A 22,012-nucleotide genomic window follows, 5' to 3' on the forward strand; every position below is an offset into this window, starting at 1 on the left:
ATGGCAAGTTCTACGGTTCTACCTGATTAACATGTCACATCATCGCATGTTTCCTATTTCATTTCTTGTACTTAATTTTTTCATTTAATAATTATTCTTTTATATAATAATAAGGGATCATGTTTGTTTTTTTTGTATAATCAAATTGCTTTTTTCTATACAATATTGATAAAAGCTCAAAAAGACAGATGATCATTTATGTATATGTTGGCTATATTTTGAATAATTATAATTTTAACATTTTCAAAAATATTGGTTAAATTACAAACTCTATTTATAGAAATGTGACAAATTGACAACTTAACACAACATGTAGTGAAAAATTATGATTGTGTTATGAATAATAGATGGATATCCATTATATGGTACATCTTTTAGAAGTTTCTAGAATTATTTGTATGTAAAATTTTACTTTATCAAGTAAAACTTTTATTTTATATTATTATGTAAAGGATCTTTTATTTATGGGAAATTGTTAAAAATGCCCTTTTTGGTGTGTCCCTTTTAAAAAATGCTCCTTTTAGATGTTCATTTTCAAAAATGCCCTTTTTTTAATCTAAAATTTTTATAAAGTTTTATTAGGTTGATAAGGTACTTATGGATTGTAACTACTACTTGAAGACTCGATCCAAGTATTTATAATGTTTTATAAAGTGTTTTTAAAGGTTTTACAAGTTATTTTAAAGGATTTTTAAGGTTTTTCAAAGGTTTTACAAAATATTTTAAAGGTATTTAAAATATATTTATAAGATATTTAAAAAGTATTTATAAGATTTTAGATACATAGAAATGTAGTTTGTGTATGTTTTAATAATGTTACATACATATTTGGGTAAATCTTATATTTTTAAGAACATTTTTTATAAGGTTTTAAAGAAGGAGCATTTTTGAAAAATGGCATTGAAAAAGGGGCATTTTTGCAAAAGCCCCTTTATTTATTGGAATAATACATTAAATCTTCTATCTCTTTTCACTATCCACAACACACTATCATCACAAAATCCTAGTCATCTGAGCTAAAAAACAATGAATTATGGAGATTTATGCTTGACAGACAATGCAACTAATTTTTTAAAATAAGAGATATTTCTCTTCTTTGACAATGAATAAAAAAAAATGTATGCACCGTAGCAGCTGATAGTGCAAAGGTAATTGAAGACTTTGAAAGAGCAAATAATATCATTGCCTATGTACACAATTAAAATTTGTTGATGCATTATATAAGGAGATTTTGTGGGCCGATTTACCCATCATGTGGAACCTTTAGTTACTTTATGGTTTTAATTGACGCATCTAGTAAATATTCGAATGTATCCTTGTTATCAACACAAAACATGGTGTTTGCAAGATTACTTGCTCAATTAGACTATGAGCACATTTTCCAGATTTTTCTTTAAAGACAAGTTGTCTTGATAATGCTAACGAATTCACATCTCAAGCTTCTAATGACTATTTCATGTCCATTGGGATAAGTGTTGAACATCCTTTAGCACATGTTCACACACAAAATGACTTAGCATAATCACTAATCATACGTCTTTAGTTGATTGCTAGACCATTACTAATGAAATAATAACTCCCAATATTTGCTAGGGGATATTTGATATTATATGCAGCAATATTGATTCGCATCATGCCAACGAGTAATCATAAGTTTTCTACATCACAATTGGTTATGGATCAGAAACCAAATATTTCTCATCTCAAAGTTTTTGGATGTGATGTATATGTTATAGTTGCTCCACCACGGCGATCTAAGATGCAATCTCATAGGGGATTGAGAGTATATGTTGGATATAATTCCCTATCAATAATTAAGTATCTTGAGCCATCCACTAGAGATTTATACAAAGAAAAGGTCATCAATTCTATTAAACAAGATGGTGTTGAACGTCTGTCTTGTATACGTTACAAGAAGCTCATGTTCAACTTGCCATTTGAGTTTTGGAGGCAAGAGGGACACCTACATGTAGAAAAGTATAAGCGGAAGAGAAAATAGATTCGAGAGAATGAAACATATAAATAATATGTATATTCACTTAGATCTAAAATGCACAAGAAAATACAAATATATTAACCAAACTTGCACTTCACAGACTTGGACAGACTTCACCAGATTACATTTTAACACTACATAATGATCGGGATAAGTCCACAAAGCGCAGAAGACATGACAGTAGAGATCAAGGATAAAGAAGGAATAAAGGTTCCTCAAGAGGTTCCATTCGTCGTTCATTTCTTGAGTACACACCATTTAGCAATTCATCACTCTTATTGGCATTGCTTGAGGTTGGCAGGTGAAAATGGAAAAGCTTTCAATTTCCCAATGGAGTATCTCAAGATATGTGAAGACCTTCTCGAAGGAGGTGATGATGGGTGAAATCTTAGTCTTTAACCCTCTATATCTTTACTCTGTAATTTACCCTGTTTTATGTTTTTTTTTTAATAACTTCTTCTGTACTAATGGTTGTGTTCTCAGAATCAAACAGTGGATTTAGAAATGATCTCAGAACCTCTTTTGTCCATCATTCGTGAATAAAAAAAAATGATTCGAAGACCAAGATGGTCAATGGCATGGCCTTCGATGAACATGATCAAGTCATGTTTATCGGAGGCTATGTCAACCATTTGGCCAATCGTTCCATTTCGGATGTAGTTGGTACTGTGGATTGGCCAAAATTAAAACGAAGCCGTTCGCTGGCAATGGTAAGAGCACAAACTGAAGGCGAAGAAAGGATTCAACGCTTTTGCTAACCTTGCTCATAACAATAATAACAACATTGAAAAAACTTTTAAAATACTATATAACTAAATGCTGTGACTAATATTCCTCAAGTTTTCCTCAAGTTTTTCTCAAGTTTTCTTCATTTTTTCCTCAATTTTTCATTTGGTAAATGATATGACAAAAAACAATTCCACAACTTTTCTTCAACAATTCCTCAAGTTAAGTGTCACCATTTAGACCCTTGGATTTTTTAATACTTCATTTGGCTATCAACTAGTGAAACGTTTATAGTCTTGTGATTTGGCGTTGCATGCACAAAACTATGTAAAAATAACTTGATACAGTAAATTAACAAGAGGCGTGATCTCTTCAAATATTTCTCTATTTGTGATATACAACTTTAATATGATTTCCTCGTAACCAGATGGAAGAAATATAACTTTTGAGTAAGTTTCAAAATAAATGGGCACGGGACTTACCTTCCATTCCCTGTCATAGTCGTAGTAAGTTCATTTTACCATTTTAATTAAATTATACTCTCTCCGTTTCGTTTTAGTTGTCGTTTAAAGTTTTCTCACACAAATTAAGAAAAACATTAAATTTTCTGTTTTACCCTTTATTAATATATTTTATAAAAAAATTCATTGGCCGAACCATTAAAACAGTAGGGATAAAACTGGAATTTTTATAAAACATTTACATCGAAAACCTAAAACGACAACTATTATGAAACAAAATTTTAACTCTAAAACGACAAGTAAAACGAAACGAGGGGAGTATTTGATATGTCTTACATACATCCAAAATAATTCGAAACTATTAGAAGCCCGGAAGCTACTTCATGAATAGTGAATTAGGTAAGATTCTTCTTGAACCATTTAATATTGAATGTGTTTGTAGGTTCATATTTGGACTCACGAATTTGGTAAGATAATATTATTAAGTCATATTTTAGTTAAATACTTTTTGTAGGTTTTTTTATTTTCATATCTTTTTGTCGAGAGCATATAGTTTTTGATGTTTTTTAGTGTTTTCATGTTTCTGCACCTGTTTGGGTAAAACGGCGAGTGTAGAAGCGGATATGGAGCAAAATGCATCTAGTGAAGAAAAAATTGAAAATCAAGACCGACCGGTTAATCAATTGTACCAGTCGGTACATAAGTCTCCCAGAACCGATCGGTTTGGTTTTGTAAAATTTCTTTTTTCTTAGGTCTAGGGCTTCGTCTATTTGACTATAAATACTAACACTTTGTACCCACAAAGACATGCCTTTTTGCAACTTTTTCTGTTTCTCAGGTTGTTTTTCTTTTCATTATTTTGTTTAAAAGATTTTTAAAATCCTTTCATAATCTCTATTCAAACTCTTGATCCCTTCTGCTACAATGATCACATGTACTTTGGTCCGTGAGTAGTCCAATCATTGAATTTAGAGATTTCAAAGGGATGTTTGTTAAAATTTGCTTAAATTATTTAATTTATAGATTGTTCTTCTAGTTCTCCATCTTTGACTATTCTTAATAAGAATTATGCTAATTTAACTATTGTATATAATCGAATTCATCAAGCCATCAGAAGTGGTGTTGAATCGATGGATCTTATTATTAGATAGACAAAGCTTCTTTAACCAACCAAAAGATGATGTTATTGTGTTTTTTTGATTTTATTGAATTAGAATCTTAAAGTTTGTAATAATTTCCCTAAAATAAACGATAGTTTAGTTCTTAGGAAACATCTTTCAAAGTTAACTATAATGTGTGAGAACACGATAATTAAACCTAAGTAATTCAAATTCAAGAATAAATCTTAATGCTTCCATAAATAAATTTACTTGTGTTTATATGAACTCTCTCTTGATTTCTCTAGATTTAATATTCGTTGTATATAATTTATTTACTATTTACTTTTTTTTTTATTTTATTTCTGAAATTTTACATGAGTTCCTATAAATACTATTTTGTTCTAGCCAAATCTAATTCTCTATAGTCTATTGTGTGTTTTTTTTTTGTCTATATTGATTCGATCAGTAAATACTAATGCGTTTGTACAGTGCACTTGCGGTCTTTATTAAGGGTTAAAACTTGACATGTACAAATACATCGACGTAAATATTAATGTGTGTAACCTAATGAATTTAGCCCTTATTTCATATAGACATTTAACACTTAATCATGTCTTCTATGGAGAGACCATGCATATTAAGAAGAAAAAGAAAAGCATTCTTGTAGTTGTTTTCTCTTTTTCAGTTTCAGTACATAAAGTAGATTTGATATTTATATATATATTTGAGCTAATTCAAATGGTCACTCGAGAGAAGAAGAACAGTCTGAATGATTAACACTAAACCCTAATATCTTCTCATCAAATTATTGATTATCTATACCCATCCTCTCGTTTTCTCTGCTGGAGATTCTATAAAGCTTTTGTTTGACTCTGGATTTGGGGAAGAATCAAAGGTTACTTTTTCTGCAAGAAAGATCCAACGGTTCTTGAACCCTAGTCTATTTACGCATTTTCTTCTATCTATCGACGGTTCGCTGATCCAACATCTTTTAAATGCTTACAGGATGAGTTTCTTACAAAAAATACCTATATGAAGCTTTGATTAGAGATCTAAAAGAAGATAGAGACAAGGTGATGAATTCGATCAAGTGGGATAGATACGATAGACTCTTGAAGAGCCGTGCTTAGAGTAATGAAGGCTGGATGCGAGTTTATTAATAATGTTTTGTATCTTTTAAAATAAATTATTCAACTCGCAAAAAAAAAAAAATTTACAATACAACATGACAAATTTAAATATTGAAAATCAACTTAAAATCTTGTATTGTCTATATGCATATTTCACTAAAGTTAAATCTAAGATAGTAGATTTACGGTGATTGTGAACATGATTTAGCAATTATACAACATTCAAATAGATTAGGTGAAGATAAAAAGTGAGCACAATTGAAACTTGAAGTTTAACTTGTGAATAATTTGTAGAAATAAACTTCTATAAATTAATACTCGATAAGTTAATAATCATTATAAATTAATAACTTTTTCAGTCTCGACTTGGGTCGGTGTAATATTTAACATAATTCGATAAAATAGTAAAATTATAATTTGTTGAAACCCGTTTGTAATTATATGATCCAATTAGTATCATAAATTATTAATTGTATAAAATTATCAATATATATGTAAAAACAATTAATAAAATATGATTTTAGTATTGTTTGTTTTTCCTAAATATGCATTAATCTCTGGTAGAGTTCGCTTATAATATTTTACTACATCGAAATCTTTTTGTATTGTTTTCTAGGGATAATAATTATTTTTTTACTTGTATTTGGTTTACAAGAGATATTGATTTCTAGTAAAAAAAAAGTTTCTTTTCAGATTGAAATTTTTTAAGGATTACAAAAGTAGCCAAAATGTGTATAATTTAATAATTATTTATTTAACAATAAATTAACAGAATTTCACTGTCCCGACACTATTAATTTATAGAAATTGTACTTTATTTTGAGAAAAAATGGAATTGTAGTTGATTATATATTGAAAATCACGTTTAAATACATAATTCTAAGAAGAAATCGAGCCTCCGGTTTCATTCATCGAGCATTTCTTGAGTACATACCAACTCGAAATACATCAGCCGTATCACTATTGGCGACCATTGTTTGGAGCTTTAGAGGAGACGGAGAGCTTTTGAACATCATGGTACCAAGTTGTATGTGAAAATCATAAAAGAATAATAAAAGAATAAGTCTAGGGGAGAGAAAAAGTATCAAGTATGTGAAAATGGTTAATTTATCATGGTATAGTACGGGAATGAGTCTAGAAGGTTTTTGAGTTAGCTTAATTGATGAGATCTAGCGATGAGGGCTATTGGACATAGTTGTAGAATTTATATTGGAATTTGGGATGTTGTGAATGCTTGCCGAGAATTATATGGTGGTTAGGATTTGATGTGAGCTGCTAAGCATATGAATTTGGTTTGAATATCAAATTTTGAACAAGGAGTTTTGAGAGATGATGATGGTCAAGCCTACAATGAGGCATGACAGAGACTTGATGACCACCGGATTGTCATACTAGAAGATCAAGTTGTCGATGATCCAAATGCGCAACTCGCTGCTCACTGCTCAACTGAACGCAGCCCTTTTGGAAACGTCATCCATGTCGATCGACACAACACTGATGTCGATCTACACGAGCGGATACCCCGGCTTAACAACAAAATAGTACTCCATTTAAGTCTCGGGGAAGATTTTGCTCACACTCTCACGAATATCAAACTATCAATCATAAATATTAAGGCTTCTTTATGTTGATGTTAATTTCTAAGCCAATATCAAAAAAAATACGTGTTAATCTTGTTGCTCATGAGCTCCAAATTTGCAAATTTACCAGCCTGGAAATCAGAGAACCCAAGTCAACTACGGTAGCTGACAAACGAGATGAACCCAACTTACCCAAGCAAACACAACGGAGGATTTAAACATCTTAGACGATCAGTTTCGTCCTACAAACTCTTCACGGTCCAAAAAATACCTTCCCAACTCATCTTTCTCCTTCGCACACTATTTGTCTTGTGGTCTTAAACTCAATGCACAAATAAAAATAAGCAGAATTCAATTCACAACATCAAAAGTTTCAAACCTCTTTTTTCTCTTTTTGGTTAAAATGGCAATGCTTTTTATAGCGTAATATGTCAAAGATAGAATTCAACCTCAAAACATAATCGATCAGTTGCTCAAAACATGGACAAAGCCCTTAAAATACAAATTCTTCTATCTCGTCGTTTCGCCAATCCTTGTCATAAGGATGCCAGCGAGACTTATCCAAAGATGTTAATGTAAGCCTCTCCCACCAAGCTTTGCAGAAGCTGCAATCGTGTGAACATTTGATAAGTTTGTCAAGCTTCTGAGTAGCTGCTTGTACAAGATCGTCACTAGGTACTGGGCCGATAGCAGGTACATTTTGACGAAGCAGAGCAACGTCATGGAATACACAGTGTGTCAGATTAAGGATGACGTGGTTTTGGAGGCCGGTGATTAGCGATAAAACTCCTCTAACGCAGAGGAAAGAGCAACGCAAACTCAACCTCTTGAGCTTCTGGAAGCACCGCACGATTTGCTCAGCATTGTATTCATGCAAATAACCCAAATATTTCAAGTTGGTGAGGTTAATGCAGTTCTCTCCCACGGCTTGAAACTCGAATCCCCCATTGAGATTGTGATCATGAGCAATGATCAGTGTTTTAAGATTCTTCCATCGACTGAACGCAAAACGAAATGACTTCTTGTTGTGATAGCACCAACGCGGTAAAACAAGTTTCTCGATGTTTGGCATCCTAGGAAAACATAAACAAAAACAAAAAGAGTTATGAGATATATTGGAGATAACTTGGGAAGCAAGATGTGTGCCTGTCTTTATGATTCAGTTGTAAATATGAGATTTGCCTTTGAGCAGCGAACATGAGATCTTTCTCTTTTATATAAGAATGAGAGTTGAAGAACAAATTCTTCGGGGCCGTGTCGCTCAACTTTGTGATCTCAATCAATACTTCCCTGAGACTCCTACCTTTCTCCACTTCACCATGTAGACATTGATAAAAGTTAACCAAAACATTCCTAAAGCTTAGGCCTCTTTCTATTTCATCGTCGTCCACCCGGTGATTGTAGAAGACGACTGGTCGTACTTTATCCCTGGACTCTGGGCTGTAAGACACGACAACTTGTTGGACCTTGGCGAGGTCGACGGTTTGCCACAGAGATTTGTCGTGAGAGGCAACGAACCAAGAGATGCAGACGCGTGAAGCTCCCATGATAAGGTCCATTGCGTCGAGCTTATTGAAGATAACTGAAAGTATGTTTCTGTCGAGGGTTTCCCATTTTGGAGTTTCTCCTGACTTCTCCATCACGTTACAACTACATACATACGAAAGAGAACAAAATTAGAAAAGATGGTTGGAAACATTTTATACGTAGATTCTTGAATTTACATGAAAGCTTAAACAAGAGGAAGAGAAGATTTGACGGTCAAACAAAGAAGAATAAATGAATTTGATTTTATATCAAAATCTCACTTCCAAGCTTTTATCACTTCGTCTAATAATTCTTGGTAACAAACTCGGAGGAAATCTTGATATTTCAAAACATGCATTATGACAATACAAAGTAAACAAATGAGAGGCATGAAAAAAAAAATGAGAGACATGCTTAATATTTTACCATGAATAATTTTTTCTCCAATCTATCAATTATTCTACAATAAAAATATATTTTGGAATTTTAAAAAAAAAAAAAAAAAAAAAAAAAAAAAAAAAAAAACTGAAAATTGTAGCCCAAATAACCTTGCAAATTGTGGACAAAAAATATGTAGGACAAAATTCGTAGATAGCGAATTTTTAAAGTGGCCCCTTACGACTATAAGAAAGAATAATAAACTTTTGATTAATTCTGAATTCTCGAAAAGTTTAGACAACAAAATAAAATAATAATAATGATTTTGTATGAAAACTCTTACATGTAACCAAGCTTTTGTTGGAGGAAAGTAATTCCAGCAATTTACAAGAGATTGATGTTTCTTATGAGCAAGCTTCCAAGCAGACAAAGACAAATATATGACTTGTGGATTCTTACAGGGAACTTACTTTAGTTTCACAGATTTTATAGAAGTCCAAGTCAACAAGCCATATTTTATATAACAAAATAAAGTTTTCTCAATTGGTATTCTATCTTTTCGACATGTGTTATTTCATCATTTAATTTTTGTATAATAGATAGACAATATACATTTTTTAATTGTGTTCACATAATTTAACACAAAAAAATAAAGATTAAATTGTTTGATGATAAGATAAGAAAGATATACATTATAAGATGTTCAGTTTTTTTATTAATTTTTGCTACATATAGCATATTCTCTAATAATAATGTTTGATTATTACATTATTTCACAATGCCATTTTAACTACAATAAATTGAATAAATCTTTTCCAATTGATAAATAGGAATAGTTTGTAAATATTTAAAACAATTACTAATTCCACACAACTACATTTAATAGTTTTTGACAAAGATAAAATTTTATAGCTTTTTTGTTGAAAGATAGAATTGAATATTGCATTGAAAATAGTCCCATAGTAATCTCATAGTAATCCATAGATCCGCCGAAACAATAATATCAACATAGAAAGAAAGAAAAAAAAAACCTATTTGTATGCATAAATATTGTTTTTCACTTTCTTTGAACCAGATTCAACTCATATGAAGTTATCCCACTATGTTTATAGAGTTCGAAAAGTAAAACAAGAATAACACATAAAAGAAAATAAACATTTAACTCAGTAACAATGGATCATAGCACACTTATTTTTCTTCCAGTTAATTTGAAAAGTCTGGAACCGAAAGTAAGTACATGACATAGTCGCAACCAGAACCACCAATTGAAAGTTGGGTAAAAAGTTGTATAAACGAGTGAAAGGTCGTGGGTTCGAGACCTGATTTTGCAAAAAAATTGAAAACATTTAACTTCAACAAGCAAAACGACGTTGTTGTAAACCAAATCATCAAACACTTGTCAGCTGACTCAACAATCGTAATGGTTAAGTAACACCTATTAATTACGATTTTGAATTAGATACTAAATGCAAAATTTGGGTATAAAATTTAAACTTTTTTTAGGTTTAAGTTGAAATTAACCTTATATATTTGTCTAGATCGGAAAACACACTTTGCGGATGAACTCGTATGAAAATACATTTTTCCTTTAAATGAACCTACCAACTCCCTCTTTTTGGGGGTTCTAAGTTCCACTAAATAAAATGAAGGTCATTGACTACTTTAATATAAAGAAAGGGACCAAATGATAATTATCGAAATTTTCACTATTTTATTTGAAAACCCTCAAGTACCTTCTACTATCTAAAGCCAAATTGGGTTAAGTCAATTGCTCTCACTGATGTTTAGTACTCTGCATCATCATCTTCCTCGTCCGAATCTTCTTCCCAGGTGGGTTTCTTCGTTTCCGTATCAATCAACATAAAGTTTCATTTTTGATCGTCTCTATTCATTGTCATTGGGAAATTTCTCATCTTTATATTGTAACCAATCCTCTCGAATCTCGAATTTATCTGGGCTGTTATTGGAATTCTATGGTTAATTGGCAATGATGATTAAAGCAGCTTCTTAATTTTGACCTAAATATTGATGTTCAAGGATTGTTTTGTTCCTTTATCTGACCCTTTGATTCAACAGTTCTCGAGTCTGCAGGAAAATTATTTCGAAAAGAATGAGTACGAATCCTGCAATTGAACCAAAAGTTCGAAAATTCGAATCTGTTGAAGGAGCTGATATTGGTTCAAGAAGTAAATCTGATGGTTTGTTTGCTAATTTCTATTTACTTATCAAAGCTTGTGGCTATATAAATTTTCTAGGTTTAAGTAGAATGGTAATGAGGATTTTGTGTAGTAATGAGAATTTTGTGTTTCCAGGTATCAAATTCCGTCTCGTTTCGTATAACATATTAGCTCAGGTAATAAATAATCAAGCTTTTTAATTTCTCATATGCTTTATGATATGGTGTAAGCTTATTTGACGGATTTTGTAGTTTTAAACGATCTTACATCACACTGCGTCGCTGAATTGTGTTTTCTGAGCTTGATTTAGAGATAAATACAGTTCTTTTAGCTCTTTTCTTTGTTAAGTTTCTGATCTATTTGAGCTTTATTTTTCTTGTAGGTTTATGTGAAGAGTGCACTTCTCCCACACTCCCCACCTGCTTGTCTCAAGTGATTATTCTCTACATTTCTCAGTTTCTAGATCAAATTTTCTTATACTAGTCAAGAGTTCTTTGTGTGAGTTGCGTAATCAATGGCCTGGAGTATAAAAACTTCAAGTCAAGATTTGCTTCAGAAAACAACAATGGATTCTATGAATGTGCAGAAACCTAGCTATAAGCCGGCATTATTGTGTTTGGATTTAGAGATATAGTAACTTTGTTAAAAGCTTAGGGAATGGTGCTTCTTAAAAGGTTATGATATTTGCAGTAAATGTGACTTGGTCTTCCTTTTTTTGTGCCGCAGATGGAAAGCTCGTTCACATGCAATTCTCAGCGTTCTCAAAAATCTCAAGGCTGATTTCTTTTGTCTGCAGGTATTTTTTTCTTGTGAAAATTTCTTCTTTTGTGTTTGGTTAGTATTGAGAAACCCTTTTCGTATAAGACACAGAATTCATTCTTCTGTTTTGTTCAATCCATTAGACAATCTCAGACCTGTAAAAATCTTAGTGTTGTTTGTTCATAGTGCCTTTGAATTGTGTTTAACAAAATGGTGTCTCCACGTGTTAGTTATATTGTTGCAATGTTCGCAGGAAGTAGATGAGTACGATAGCTTTTACAGAAATAACATGGAGTCTCTGGGCTATTCTGGGATTTATATTCAGAGAACCGGACAGAGGAAGCGTGATGGTTGTGCAATCTTCTACAAGCCAAGCTGGTATGATAAAAACATCAAGCGTGACAAGACTTTAACTTAATGCAGAAACATCAATGTGATTGAAACAACACTCTTCTTTTGATTTAGTGCAGAGTTGGTCACAAAGGAACGGATCGAATATAATGATCTTGTGGACTCAATAAAGGCAGATAGTGTTTCCTGCAGCGAACAGAAGATTGAGACGTCCAACGAAGGAAAAGGTGATGAGAAAGCGAAAGGTAAATTTGTCCTTCTGGAGGAAAAGAAAGCAAATCCTTTGTGCTGTTTCTTTATATCTCAACATCATTACCAACTTTTATCTATTGTTCTCTTCACATGTTTCCACAAATCTGCTCCAAACAAAAGATTCTCGAAAAGACAGTCGTGACCTTAATGATCCACTTGTGAGACTAAAACGCGATTGCGTTGGAATAATGGCTGCTTTTAGAATCAACAAGCCGTTTCATCACATTGTTATCGTGGCAAACACACATCTTTACTGGTAAAAATACTTGTCACACATTAAAGATTATCTTTTACCACTTGTTTAAACTTTCATCTCATGTTTGCTTATCTCTAGGGACCCGGAATTGGCTGATGTCAAGCGTGCTCAAGCCAAGTACCTACTATCACGACTAGCTCAGTTCAAAACGCTAATATCGGATGAATTCGAATGCACACCATCATTGCTTCTAGCTGGCGACTTCAATTCAATTCCTGGGGATATGGTTTGATTCAATTGCTTACCTTGAGTTTCCCTAATTGTTCAATCTATTTACAAAGTCATAAAATTGAGTTTGCTGTGGTAAAAAACTGATACTTGTCGTCGTTTTCCAGGTTTATAATTACCTAGTATCGGGTAATGCTAAACCCGCAGAGACCACAGAAGAAGAAGAAGCTCCAGTTCCGCTGTCTAGTGTCTATGAAGTCACAAGAGGAGAGCCTAAGTTCACAAATTGCACTCCTGGCTTCACAAATACACTTGACTACATCTTCATCTCTCCTTCAGACTTCATCAAACCTGTGAGTATCCTCCAACTACCTGAGCCGGATTCTCCAGATATTGTCGGTTTCTTACCGAATCATCATCACCCAAGTGATCATTTACCGATAGGAGCTGAGTTTGAGATTCGTCGGGAATAGAAAGTTTTGTTCTTTAGAAAGTTTTGTTGCATAACTCCATTGTTTCAGTATTTGAATATGGTTCTTGTAGCAAATCATGAAGCAGTGAATCATACACACACAACACAAAGTATTAGAGGACTTGGGATCATTTTATTCTCAGTAAACTCGAAATTACTGAGAATATTTGAATTTATCAACTTCCGTTGTTCAATGCGTCTTATTTAATATTTATTGCACTCATATAATAAAACATAACAACTTGTTCTCTGTTTCTGTAGTCAACTAGAAAAAGCAACAGAAGATTTTGTGAAATGACATATTAATATGATGATCTCGGCTCAAATTTGTTGAACAAAGTTGCAACAAAATTAGTCAAGCATTGATCTGTATTATCTATCAACCACTAAAGTTGTACTATCGCACCAACTTATTATGATAAATGACAATTGTGAGTACGAACGAATATTCTTTTACAGTCTCAACTTTCACCGATAATTTGAACCATTGCTTATGAATAAAGTCGTACTCTTTGTTTCTTCAAACTTTTATCCAAAATGACAGTGATGTAATGTTATGTTCCAAAAACATAAGATTTTTCAAAACGAATAATGATCGTTCCTTTGAATATATATCACAAAGAACCCAATACAACTATTATATTTTCTATGATTATATATATATCTTAGACCATCAACAATGCTTTCATTATTAAACATCCTACTTTTTACCTTTCTAACACTTCACATCATCTCTTTCTCTTCCACCTAATCAATTCTTACATTCTACAGTAGTTTTGTTTAATAAAATTCAACACCATATCATACCATTTTTATTTCATATTCTTAATATCTTTTTTTTATTATTATTATCTTATAAATACTTGTATCGAATGTCCCATTACAAAAAAAAACATTAAAGCAAAAGTGAAAAAATACATACAAACACTTGATTTTTTCTTTCTTATTTTTTAATCTTAATTATCTTTTTTTCTTACAAGTAAAAAGAACAAAATTGGGATAATTATTCTAAAACAAATAAAATTACGAAAAAAACTTAAAAACTAATAATTTGGTATATTTTGATATTGCTGGAAATATTGATTTTGAAGTTGATAATTGTTAGGATATGAATAGCTAAAAAAGTATAATTAATTTTTGAGTTTAATAAGTTTTTTTTTTGGTCTCCTATATCCAAATCAAATGAAATAAATCTATAAAGTTTGAAAAAGATGAATTTGGATATAAATAATCCACCTCAAATTCAACACCAAATAATCCACCTCATATTAACACCCTCATGGCACCAATTCAACTGTACAATTTTTTATTTAACAACCTCATTGTATATGGTCTTATAAATAAGCATCATTTAGCATAAGCTTTCTCTTGAGAGAACTTTTTTTACCTACTGGTAAACTGAAAATGAAAATCTTTGATGTGAGTTTCACCGGAGAGTTCATAGTCAAAGCTTCCGGCGACCAACTGGAGAAAGTTAGTAGCCTTACTCTCTCAAATCTTGACCTTCTTTCCGGCCGTTTTCCGGTGACCTATTTTTACTTCTACCCTAAGCAACCACAATTATCCTTTGAGTCAATCGTCAAATCCCTCAAAAGCTCTCTATCTGAAACTCTTACCTACTTCTATCCTTTCGCGGGTCAGATTGTTACCAACGAAACCTCTCAAGAGGAGCCTATGATCATCTGTAACAACAATGGAGCTTTGCTCGTTGAAGCACGAGCTCATATCGATTTCAAGAGTTTGGATTTTTACAATCTCGATGTGTTTCTCCAATCAAAGCTGGTTCCAGTTAACCCGGATTTCGCTTTACAGATTCAAGTGACAGAGTTCGAATGCGGAGGCCTCGCTATAACATTCACGTTTGATCATGCTTTAGGAGACGCCAGCTCCTTCGGGAAATTCCTCACTTTGTGGTCAGAGATATCAAGAAATCAGCAGGTTTCTTGTGTACCAGATCACCGGAGAAATCTCCTTCGGGCACGGTCTCCTCCACGTTACGACCCTCACTTGGACAAAAAATTCGTAAAATGCAGCAAGGAAGACATTAAGAACATACCGATGTCTAAAACGCTCATCAAGCGTCTCTACCACATCGATGCTTCGAGCATAGACGCGTTGCAAGCTCTAGCTACTGTAAACGGAGAGAGCAGGACAAAGATTGAAGCTTTCTCCGCTTATGTGTGGAAAAAAATGGTGGATTCTATAGAGAGCGGTCATAAAACCTGCAAGATGGGATGGCTTGTCGACGGTAGAGGAAGACTCGAGACCGTTACCTCAAACTACATAGGAAACGTCTTGTCTGTAGCTGTAGGTGAAGCCAGCATCGAAAATCTGAAGCAAAACCATGTATCAGAGATAGCAAACATAGTGCATAAATCGATAACAGACGTGACAAACAATACTCATTTCACAGATTTGATAGATTGGATCGAGAGTCACCGACCTGGACTGATGTTGGCTCGGGTGGTCCTCGGACAAGAAGGACCAGCTTTGGTCTTGTCTTCAGGACGACGGTTCCCTGTGGCTGAATTGGATTTTGGGTTTGGTGCTCCTTTCCTAGGAACTGTATGTTCAACGGTTGAGAAAATAGGAGTTGGTTACCTGAACCAGCGACCTAGCGCCTGCAATGATGGCTCGTGGTCGGTTTCTGCTATCGTGTGGCCTGAACTCGCTACAGCTTTAGAGTCTGACTCGGTTTTTCAGCCAATGTCTGCTAAACATCTTCAACTCCAGACCTGAAAACAAGCTCAGCTAACGACGAAAAAATAATCCCAAAGGAAGAAGCTTTCATTGTTTTGCTTTATTATCTGTAAAATTATGGTTACAAAGGATTGTGGTTACAATGTGGCAAAACCATGTAGGAGTTTTTACTTTTCACATTTTCTGCACTATATGTTACTTCTGCACAGGAAACAAAAACAAAATCAGGGAGCTTTCACCGGATTTACGATATAAACCTATGGTCAAAGTCTTAAGGCTTCTTCAAATATTTCTTGGCTTCTGCGGAGAAGCTTCTAGCGATTTGTTTGTCCGAGAATGTTAAAGGAAGCTCTTCATCATCATAATCAGTCTCTCTTCTGTCTATCCAGCTATGAGGTCTACTTGAGTCTTTTGGTCTATCATCTCCTTCGGTGGATTCCGTGGGTGAGTTTGGTCCGTCTGGTAACTCGCGATACAAGTGTTTAATTATGAAAAGAGCAGTATCTTGATCTCTCCAATAGTTCCTGCACAGTATATAGCAGTCTTGAGTTCTTGGCTCTAAACGTTAAATGTAATGTGTAAGCAATGAAAAGTTTCACTTACGTATGAGCTCCTATTGCTTGTAGATAGGGATGCTCAAAGGTTTTCTCCTGCATCACCCAAATATTTCAGCAATCATTATATGCAAATTAGAGAGCTTAAGGAAAATCCAGTACATGTTGATTCCTTTATTCACTCAATATTGCAGTTTCCAAGAACCACAGCATCCGCACGAAAGGTGAATGCGACGGAATCATAAAATTTATAAATTAGGTGGAAATGTATCAGAACTTCACCTGGAGCATGTGATCTATTCGACCGTCTCGAGTTCCAGTTAATCTCTCCATCATTAAGGAACCATAGGACCTTCCATCCTTTTCGTCATCAGTTTCTTCCATCTCTGTTCCATCACACATGCAAGTAAAATTAGAAGTACATCAGAGGTAATAGAAAAAACGTTGCAAAGTAACGACTTTTTACCGTCTAAGTTATCCGCACTTTTGGATTGACAAATAGTGAGAACTCTTGTCTGCATTGGAATTAAAGATAAGAATTTTGTAAATTGAATCACAAAAGATAATAACTTGGGGTCAACATTACAATATATATATATATATATAAGTAATTAGAAGTCTGAAAACACACACCCTTACTGAATCAAAATGATTCATTAATCTCTGTGAACGTGCAGCAAAATCTTCTCTGAAATCCTATCGACCATTACATAGAGCAAACAAATTAGAAGAGGAAGTAAAACGAAACACCAAACCACAAAGTTACAAGTACCTGTAATCCAATATGCAACCGCTTGCCCCCTCTGTGGTAGGGAATAATAACGGGTCGTTCGGGAAGGTACTCTTTGCAGACAAGTGGCTCCAATCTGCGTGAAACAAAAAGTTCAGTACAAACTTGCAAAAGAAGTAACAACGACAGCGAGACCATAAACTAGCTACACACTGTTTTATTTCCATGATGGCTAACCTATATGCAACAGGATCATAGGGGTGAAAAATATTGAACATTCGACGACAAGCTGGCATCTCTTCAATAGCATTCTCCTCTTCCCAGTAATCTTTTCCCTTACCTAACACATATTAAACAACTTTTAGACCATATAAAAAGACTTTACAAGGAAAGGTAAAAGTAATTCAATAGCAGAGTAAAGAATATACAAGAAAAAAAGAAGAATTCACGGATCTCTTGTTTTCACAATCCTGGAGTTACATAAATAAGTATTACCTATCCCCAGACGTATATTTCGAAGGGCGAGAAAAACTCCAAGAGGAGACCCAACTGCAAAGAAAGTGTCAACCTGAGCAGAATATGCAGTTAAGAGTTAGAATGACATTTTTACAGTGTGGTTTCTGAATGAGATATATCATTTTAATTCTACAATCCCACACCTTGAACTCAAGCTTTTGGTACTTGATAAAAGGAGTAAGGCTTGTAGGTGCATTGGCATCTTTAGTTGATGCCATCTCGTTGTTGAGCTGCTTAGGCACCACATATGCCTTGGCCTTTTCTGTTCATAACACCATTTCATATCATCATTAAGATGTACACAAATGAAGTTTTCAAATACAACTCGATAAATGGGAAAAATAGAAATCAAGGGTCAGAAACAATACCCTCCGACAATATTCTGGCATTCTCTGATTGCAGTTGTGCTACTTTTGACCTCAATGAGTTAACCTGGGATAACAATAACCTCCATCAATGAAAACACAACTTTTCTCTGTTTTGGTCAGTCAGCAAAGAAACTGGACAACACTTCCACAGAGAACACAAAACTAAGAAAGTACCAGATGCTATGAACACAAGTGTTGAAAGCTTACAAGAACTGAAATTGCATATCTCATCAAAGAATGAAAAGATAAAAATGCTAATATTTACCTCATCTTGTAACAACTTGATTGTCTCCTCATTATTAGAATTTACACTTTCTTTATCCCATGATTGTTCTTGAGAACACGATGGAGATTCAGGCGTTCTACAGTCCGCTCCATCTGGTCCATTCTGTGAGGGTATAGCACCACTAGAATCATGATGGTCATCTTCCTGGCCGCCTCTTCTTCCCAAACCCACGTTGCCCACAACAGAATCAGAGATCAGTGAAGGAGCTTCCTGGATGACATCGTGATGTTCCAGTACTGTTGATTCTTTAGCCACCATGTTATTATCTTGACCTGTGATTTCCTCGGTGTTATTCAACTGGTTAGATTTCCCTGGCTCAAAATTTGATGATGGATGTGAACTACAAGGTCTGTCAGCGCTGGCTGGAGTTGGAGGAGATTCTTCATCTGGAAAAAATTTCTTGTATACTGAATCCATTGGAAATGGGGATGACAAGTTCTGTTGATGACATAAGATGTCATAGGAGAGAACACTCCCCAGAGAATGTCCATAAATGGAAATCTGTAAAATGTCCATGAACAGAACATGAATTCCAATTTCATGCAAGCTTACACTAGTCAAAATTTGAATGATAAGACTAAACAAGATGGGCACCTTTCCGACATAGTCTGGATTCCGCTTTAAAAATTTTAGATACAGTCTATTCAGCTGCTTTGAAACCTGTAAAACGAAATAGAGGCACAAATCACTTTTTATACTAAACAAGATTACCAGTTACAACGATACAGAAGATTAAAGTAACAATGCCTAGTAAGGTTTTATGCTGTCACAAAATCTAAAACTCAATCACTAATTGGTTTCAATTTGGCACTTTAAGACAAAGAGAGTATCAAATTTGGGATATTTCAATACCGAGTCAATTATAGCTTGACAATAAATGGGGCTCATGTAGTATAACACATCATGAACAGTTGCGCTCAGCATCTCTCGAAAACGCCGTACACCATCTAAAGTACATTTATCAACAGCAGCTTCACCACTTAGCTTTAGACCCTTTCTCCACTACAAAGACGATAGAGAAAGACAGAATCTATAAAGTAAGATCATACTATACAGAGATAAAACAGTAGGGGATAAAAATATATGTGTATATGTATAGCAACCTGGCATGGGATGAAAAGGACCCGTTGAGTGCTGAGCTGATGAGAGGTTAGATGACGCTCCGCTAAAGCTGCCGTGATTTGACGGAAGTTTCCAACATCGTCAACAAGATTGGACTTTTCTCCCTTTTGGCCAATACCATGAACCATAAATACAAGATGCCGAACAGGGACCTGGACAAAAGAACAGTTCTAGAGAGCTTCAAAACTTGGAGATTCTAAAAATAATTTGACGATAGAGATCAGATATGCAAATGCCATTCATGGAAAACAAAAGTATACTAAAACATACTTGAGAACAATAGTCATCCATTTCTTCCTCCTTTTGCTGGCGAAGTTCTTCCTAAACAAATGCACAAGAAATGTGTGTTCAATAACAAGAACACTAACCAGCTAATAAGAAAAATATAAACGTAGAACTTAATTCGATTTTTCAGTATAGAGTGGTAAGGATAGAGTCAAAGAAAATTAACAAAAGAAACCAGAATAGTCTAAGAACCTGCGTAGGTTTTGGAGAGTAGGAGCCCGCATAACCACGTCTCAACTTAATTCCATTCCCAGTATATCCAACGATGCCAGAGAACCCAGAAGGATCAACATTAAGCCACGCTTCCCAGGTGTCATCCTCACCAGTAAAAAGAGCATGGAGTCCCTACATTTACGACTTCAGATAATATTATGTATGCAACCATTTAACTGGCAAAAAAGTTACCACTTCTTTCCCATGAAATCAAACACATACCAGACTAGAACCCTGCAAATCAATACGAGCTGCAAAAAGCCCAGAGGGTTGAAAACTTCTTCTGCGCCAAACCTGCGTGAAAAATCCAAACTAATTGGTACTGTTGTCATATCATCAAAAATATATACACATGCATCAATTGCATCAATTGCATCAATTGCACTAAAAATCCTCTTTAGTGGATTTATGAACCTTAAAACCGAAAACATAACTAACAGAAAATGCATCAATTGCTTCTAGTTCTAGGCAAACCAGGATCATAACAGAAAATGTATTCCACAGAAAGATATCTAACCTTGTTACGATATGCAACCTCCAACTGCTCAGAAACAGTTTCTGGAATCGGAAGCCAGTCTAAGCCACCTTTACGAGCAAACCAATGACCCCTAAGCACACGCCGATTATCTCCATTCCAGTACACTGGAAAACAATGCCTCCTCACCAAGTCCACCTGCAGCATTCCGGTTCCTTGGTCAGAAAGATGGATTGCATACAAGGACTCTAATGGCTCAACATGTTAAATTTACAAGAAACTTCTAAAACATTCTTTAAATCTCTGCACGATGGTACCTCATATAGCCCACCCTTAACAGGTACACCGACTCTCTCCTCTTCAACTTCATATAGACTAGAGGACACAGAAGATTCTGAAGGAGTTTCAATTGACTGCTTAACTGATTTCTTTTTAGAATTAAGTTGTGGTCTCGGGCCTTCGCTGCATTCTGCATACTCCTTCCACCAGAGTGACAACAACTCATCTTCTCTCTATTGCACAAATATCCCAAAATATTTTCAGATATGACAGTTTCATTCAAATTTTGAACCAAACAACCAAGAGTCTAGATAAACAAATACATTATAAAACCACAAAAGCTTAGAAAAGAAGAACCTGCAAGAAAGATGCCTCAATGGCAAGAGAATCCCTCATACCAAAACGGAAATACTCACTCTTTCCTACTACATCAGTGCGAGGTACTGAAGCAGCTAATTCTGCAGAAAAGACAATAACATATTACATCTTTAATCCACCCATTAGAAACCTGGATACACAAACAACTGCATTCCCTTAAACTAACCAAAGACTCACCATTTTCAGCCAAAGGAACCTTACAAAAGTACCACCGAACATCACTCCCATCAGAAGGACTTCTAGTCTGAGCAAGATACTTTTGTCTACCATAACATTGCTCAATCACATCTTCCAACCTCGCAATATTCGAAGGCGTATTCTTCAACAAATCAGGAGATATTTCATTAACCTCACGAGTTCCTAAACGTGCCTCTCTATCTTCCATCTGATCAAGAAAACCAAGAAAGCATCAAACTTTGGACTTAACAAAAAACACAAACCTAAAATCAGTAATCAGAAACAAAAAAAGAAGTCTAATTTCGAATCAAATTCGAGTTCGGTGATCAATTATTGAAAATTTAACAAAACCCTACAGAGGAAATTAAGAATCAACACATACCACGATACAGAGAGGGTTAAAGGAGGGAGCTTTAGACGAGAATTAACAGAAAGATTAGAGATTTTTGATTTGATGAAAGCTAAATCGCGAGAGGAGAATTAGAAAGAAGGAACAAACAAAAAGGTCGTTTGAAAAAGAAGAGTGACAGCTGGGAAATCGAATTGAATTGGGTTTTGGTTTTGTTGGAATATTCGCGAGAGAACCGAACGAAACT

At 34.3% G+C, this 22,012-nt stretch overlaps 4 protein-coding genes across 8 annotated transcripts; 2 read left to right on the forward strand and 2 right to left on the reverse strand.

The window, feature by feature from the left end:
- Positions 1-7,361: 7,361 nt before the first annotated feature.
- Positions 7,362-8,810, reverse strand: LOC9327202 (putative F-box protein At4g11580). Its single transcript, XM_021014240.1, has one exon. The coding sequence runs from the start codon at positions 8,063-8,065 to the stop codon at positions 7,487-7,489; it is 579 nt and encodes a 192-aa protein (XP_020869899.1). The 5' UTR covers positions 8,066-8,810; the 3' UTR covers positions 7,362-7,486.
- Positions 8,811-10,620: 1,810 nt separating this feature from the next.
- On the forward strand, positions 10,621-13,541 carry LOC9329905 (carbon catabolite repressor protein 4 homolog 4). Of its 5 annotated transcripts, none has more exons than XM_021014783.1 (10): positions 10,621-10,728; positions 10,975-11,096; positions 11,211-11,251; positions 11,458-11,507; positions 11,802-11,871; positions 12,088-12,212; positions 12,300-12,430; positions 12,558-12,693; positions 12,772-12,919; positions 13,029-13,527. In XM_021014783.1, the coding sequence occupies exons 1-10, from the start codon at positions 10,679-10,681 to the stop codon at positions 13,332-13,334; spliced, it is 1,179 nt and encodes a 392-aa protein (XP_020870442.1). In that variant the 5' UTR covers positions 10,621-10,678; the 3' UTR covers positions 13,335-13,527. The 5 variants fall into 5 exon arrangements, with proteins under 5 accessions (XP_020870442.1, XP_020870443.1, XP_020870440.1 ...); XM_021014784.1 differs by having other exon boundaries at positions 10,975-11,084; XM_021014785.1 differs by having other exon boundaries at positions 10,632-10,728; positions 10,990-11,096.
- Positions 13,542-14,584: 1,043 nt separating this feature from the next.
- Positions 14,585-16,639, forward strand: LOC9327203 (shikimate O-hydroxycinnamoyltransferase). Its single transcript, XM_002891095.2, has one exon. It carries the CDS (start codon positions 14,738-14,740, stop codon positions 16,070-16,072), a length of 1,335 nt encoding a protein of 444 aa, XP_002891141.1. The 5' UTR covers positions 14,585-14,737; the 3' UTR covers positions 16,073-16,639.
- On the reverse strand, positions 16,109-22,001 carry LOC9327204 (phospholipase SGR2). Its single transcript, XM_021012978.1, has 22 exons — positions 21,799-22,001; positions 21,417-21,624; positions 21,219-21,319; positions 20,900-21,094; positions 20,625-20,780; positions 20,330-20,401; positions 20,087-20,239; positions 19,880-19,930; positions 19,591-19,761; positions 19,340-19,489; positions 19,082-19,147; positions 18,467-18,988; positions 18,202-18,265; positions 17,977-18,095; positions 17,813-17,885; positions 17,555-17,657; positions 17,360-17,453; positions 17,221-17,283; positions 17,054-17,102; positions 16,870-16,973; positions 16,637-16,683; positions 16,109-16,557 (listed from the first exon to the last, which is right to left on the reverse strand). Exons 2-22 carry the CDS (start codon positions 21,622-21,624, stop codon positions 16,305-16,307), a joined length of 2,814 nt encoding a protein of 937 aa, XP_020868637.1. The 5' UTR covers positions 21,799-22,001; the 3' UTR covers positions 16,109-16,304.
- Positions 22,002-22,012: the final 11 nt, after the last annotated feature.

Source organism: Arabidopsis lyrata, assembly GCF_000004255.2.
Source record: "Arabidopsis lyrata subsp. lyrata unplaced genomic scaffold ARALYscaffold_1, whole genome shotgun sequence".
NCBI lineage: Eukaryota > Viridiplantae > Streptophyta > Magnoliopsida > Brassicales > Brassicaceae > Arabidopsis > Arabidopsis lyrata.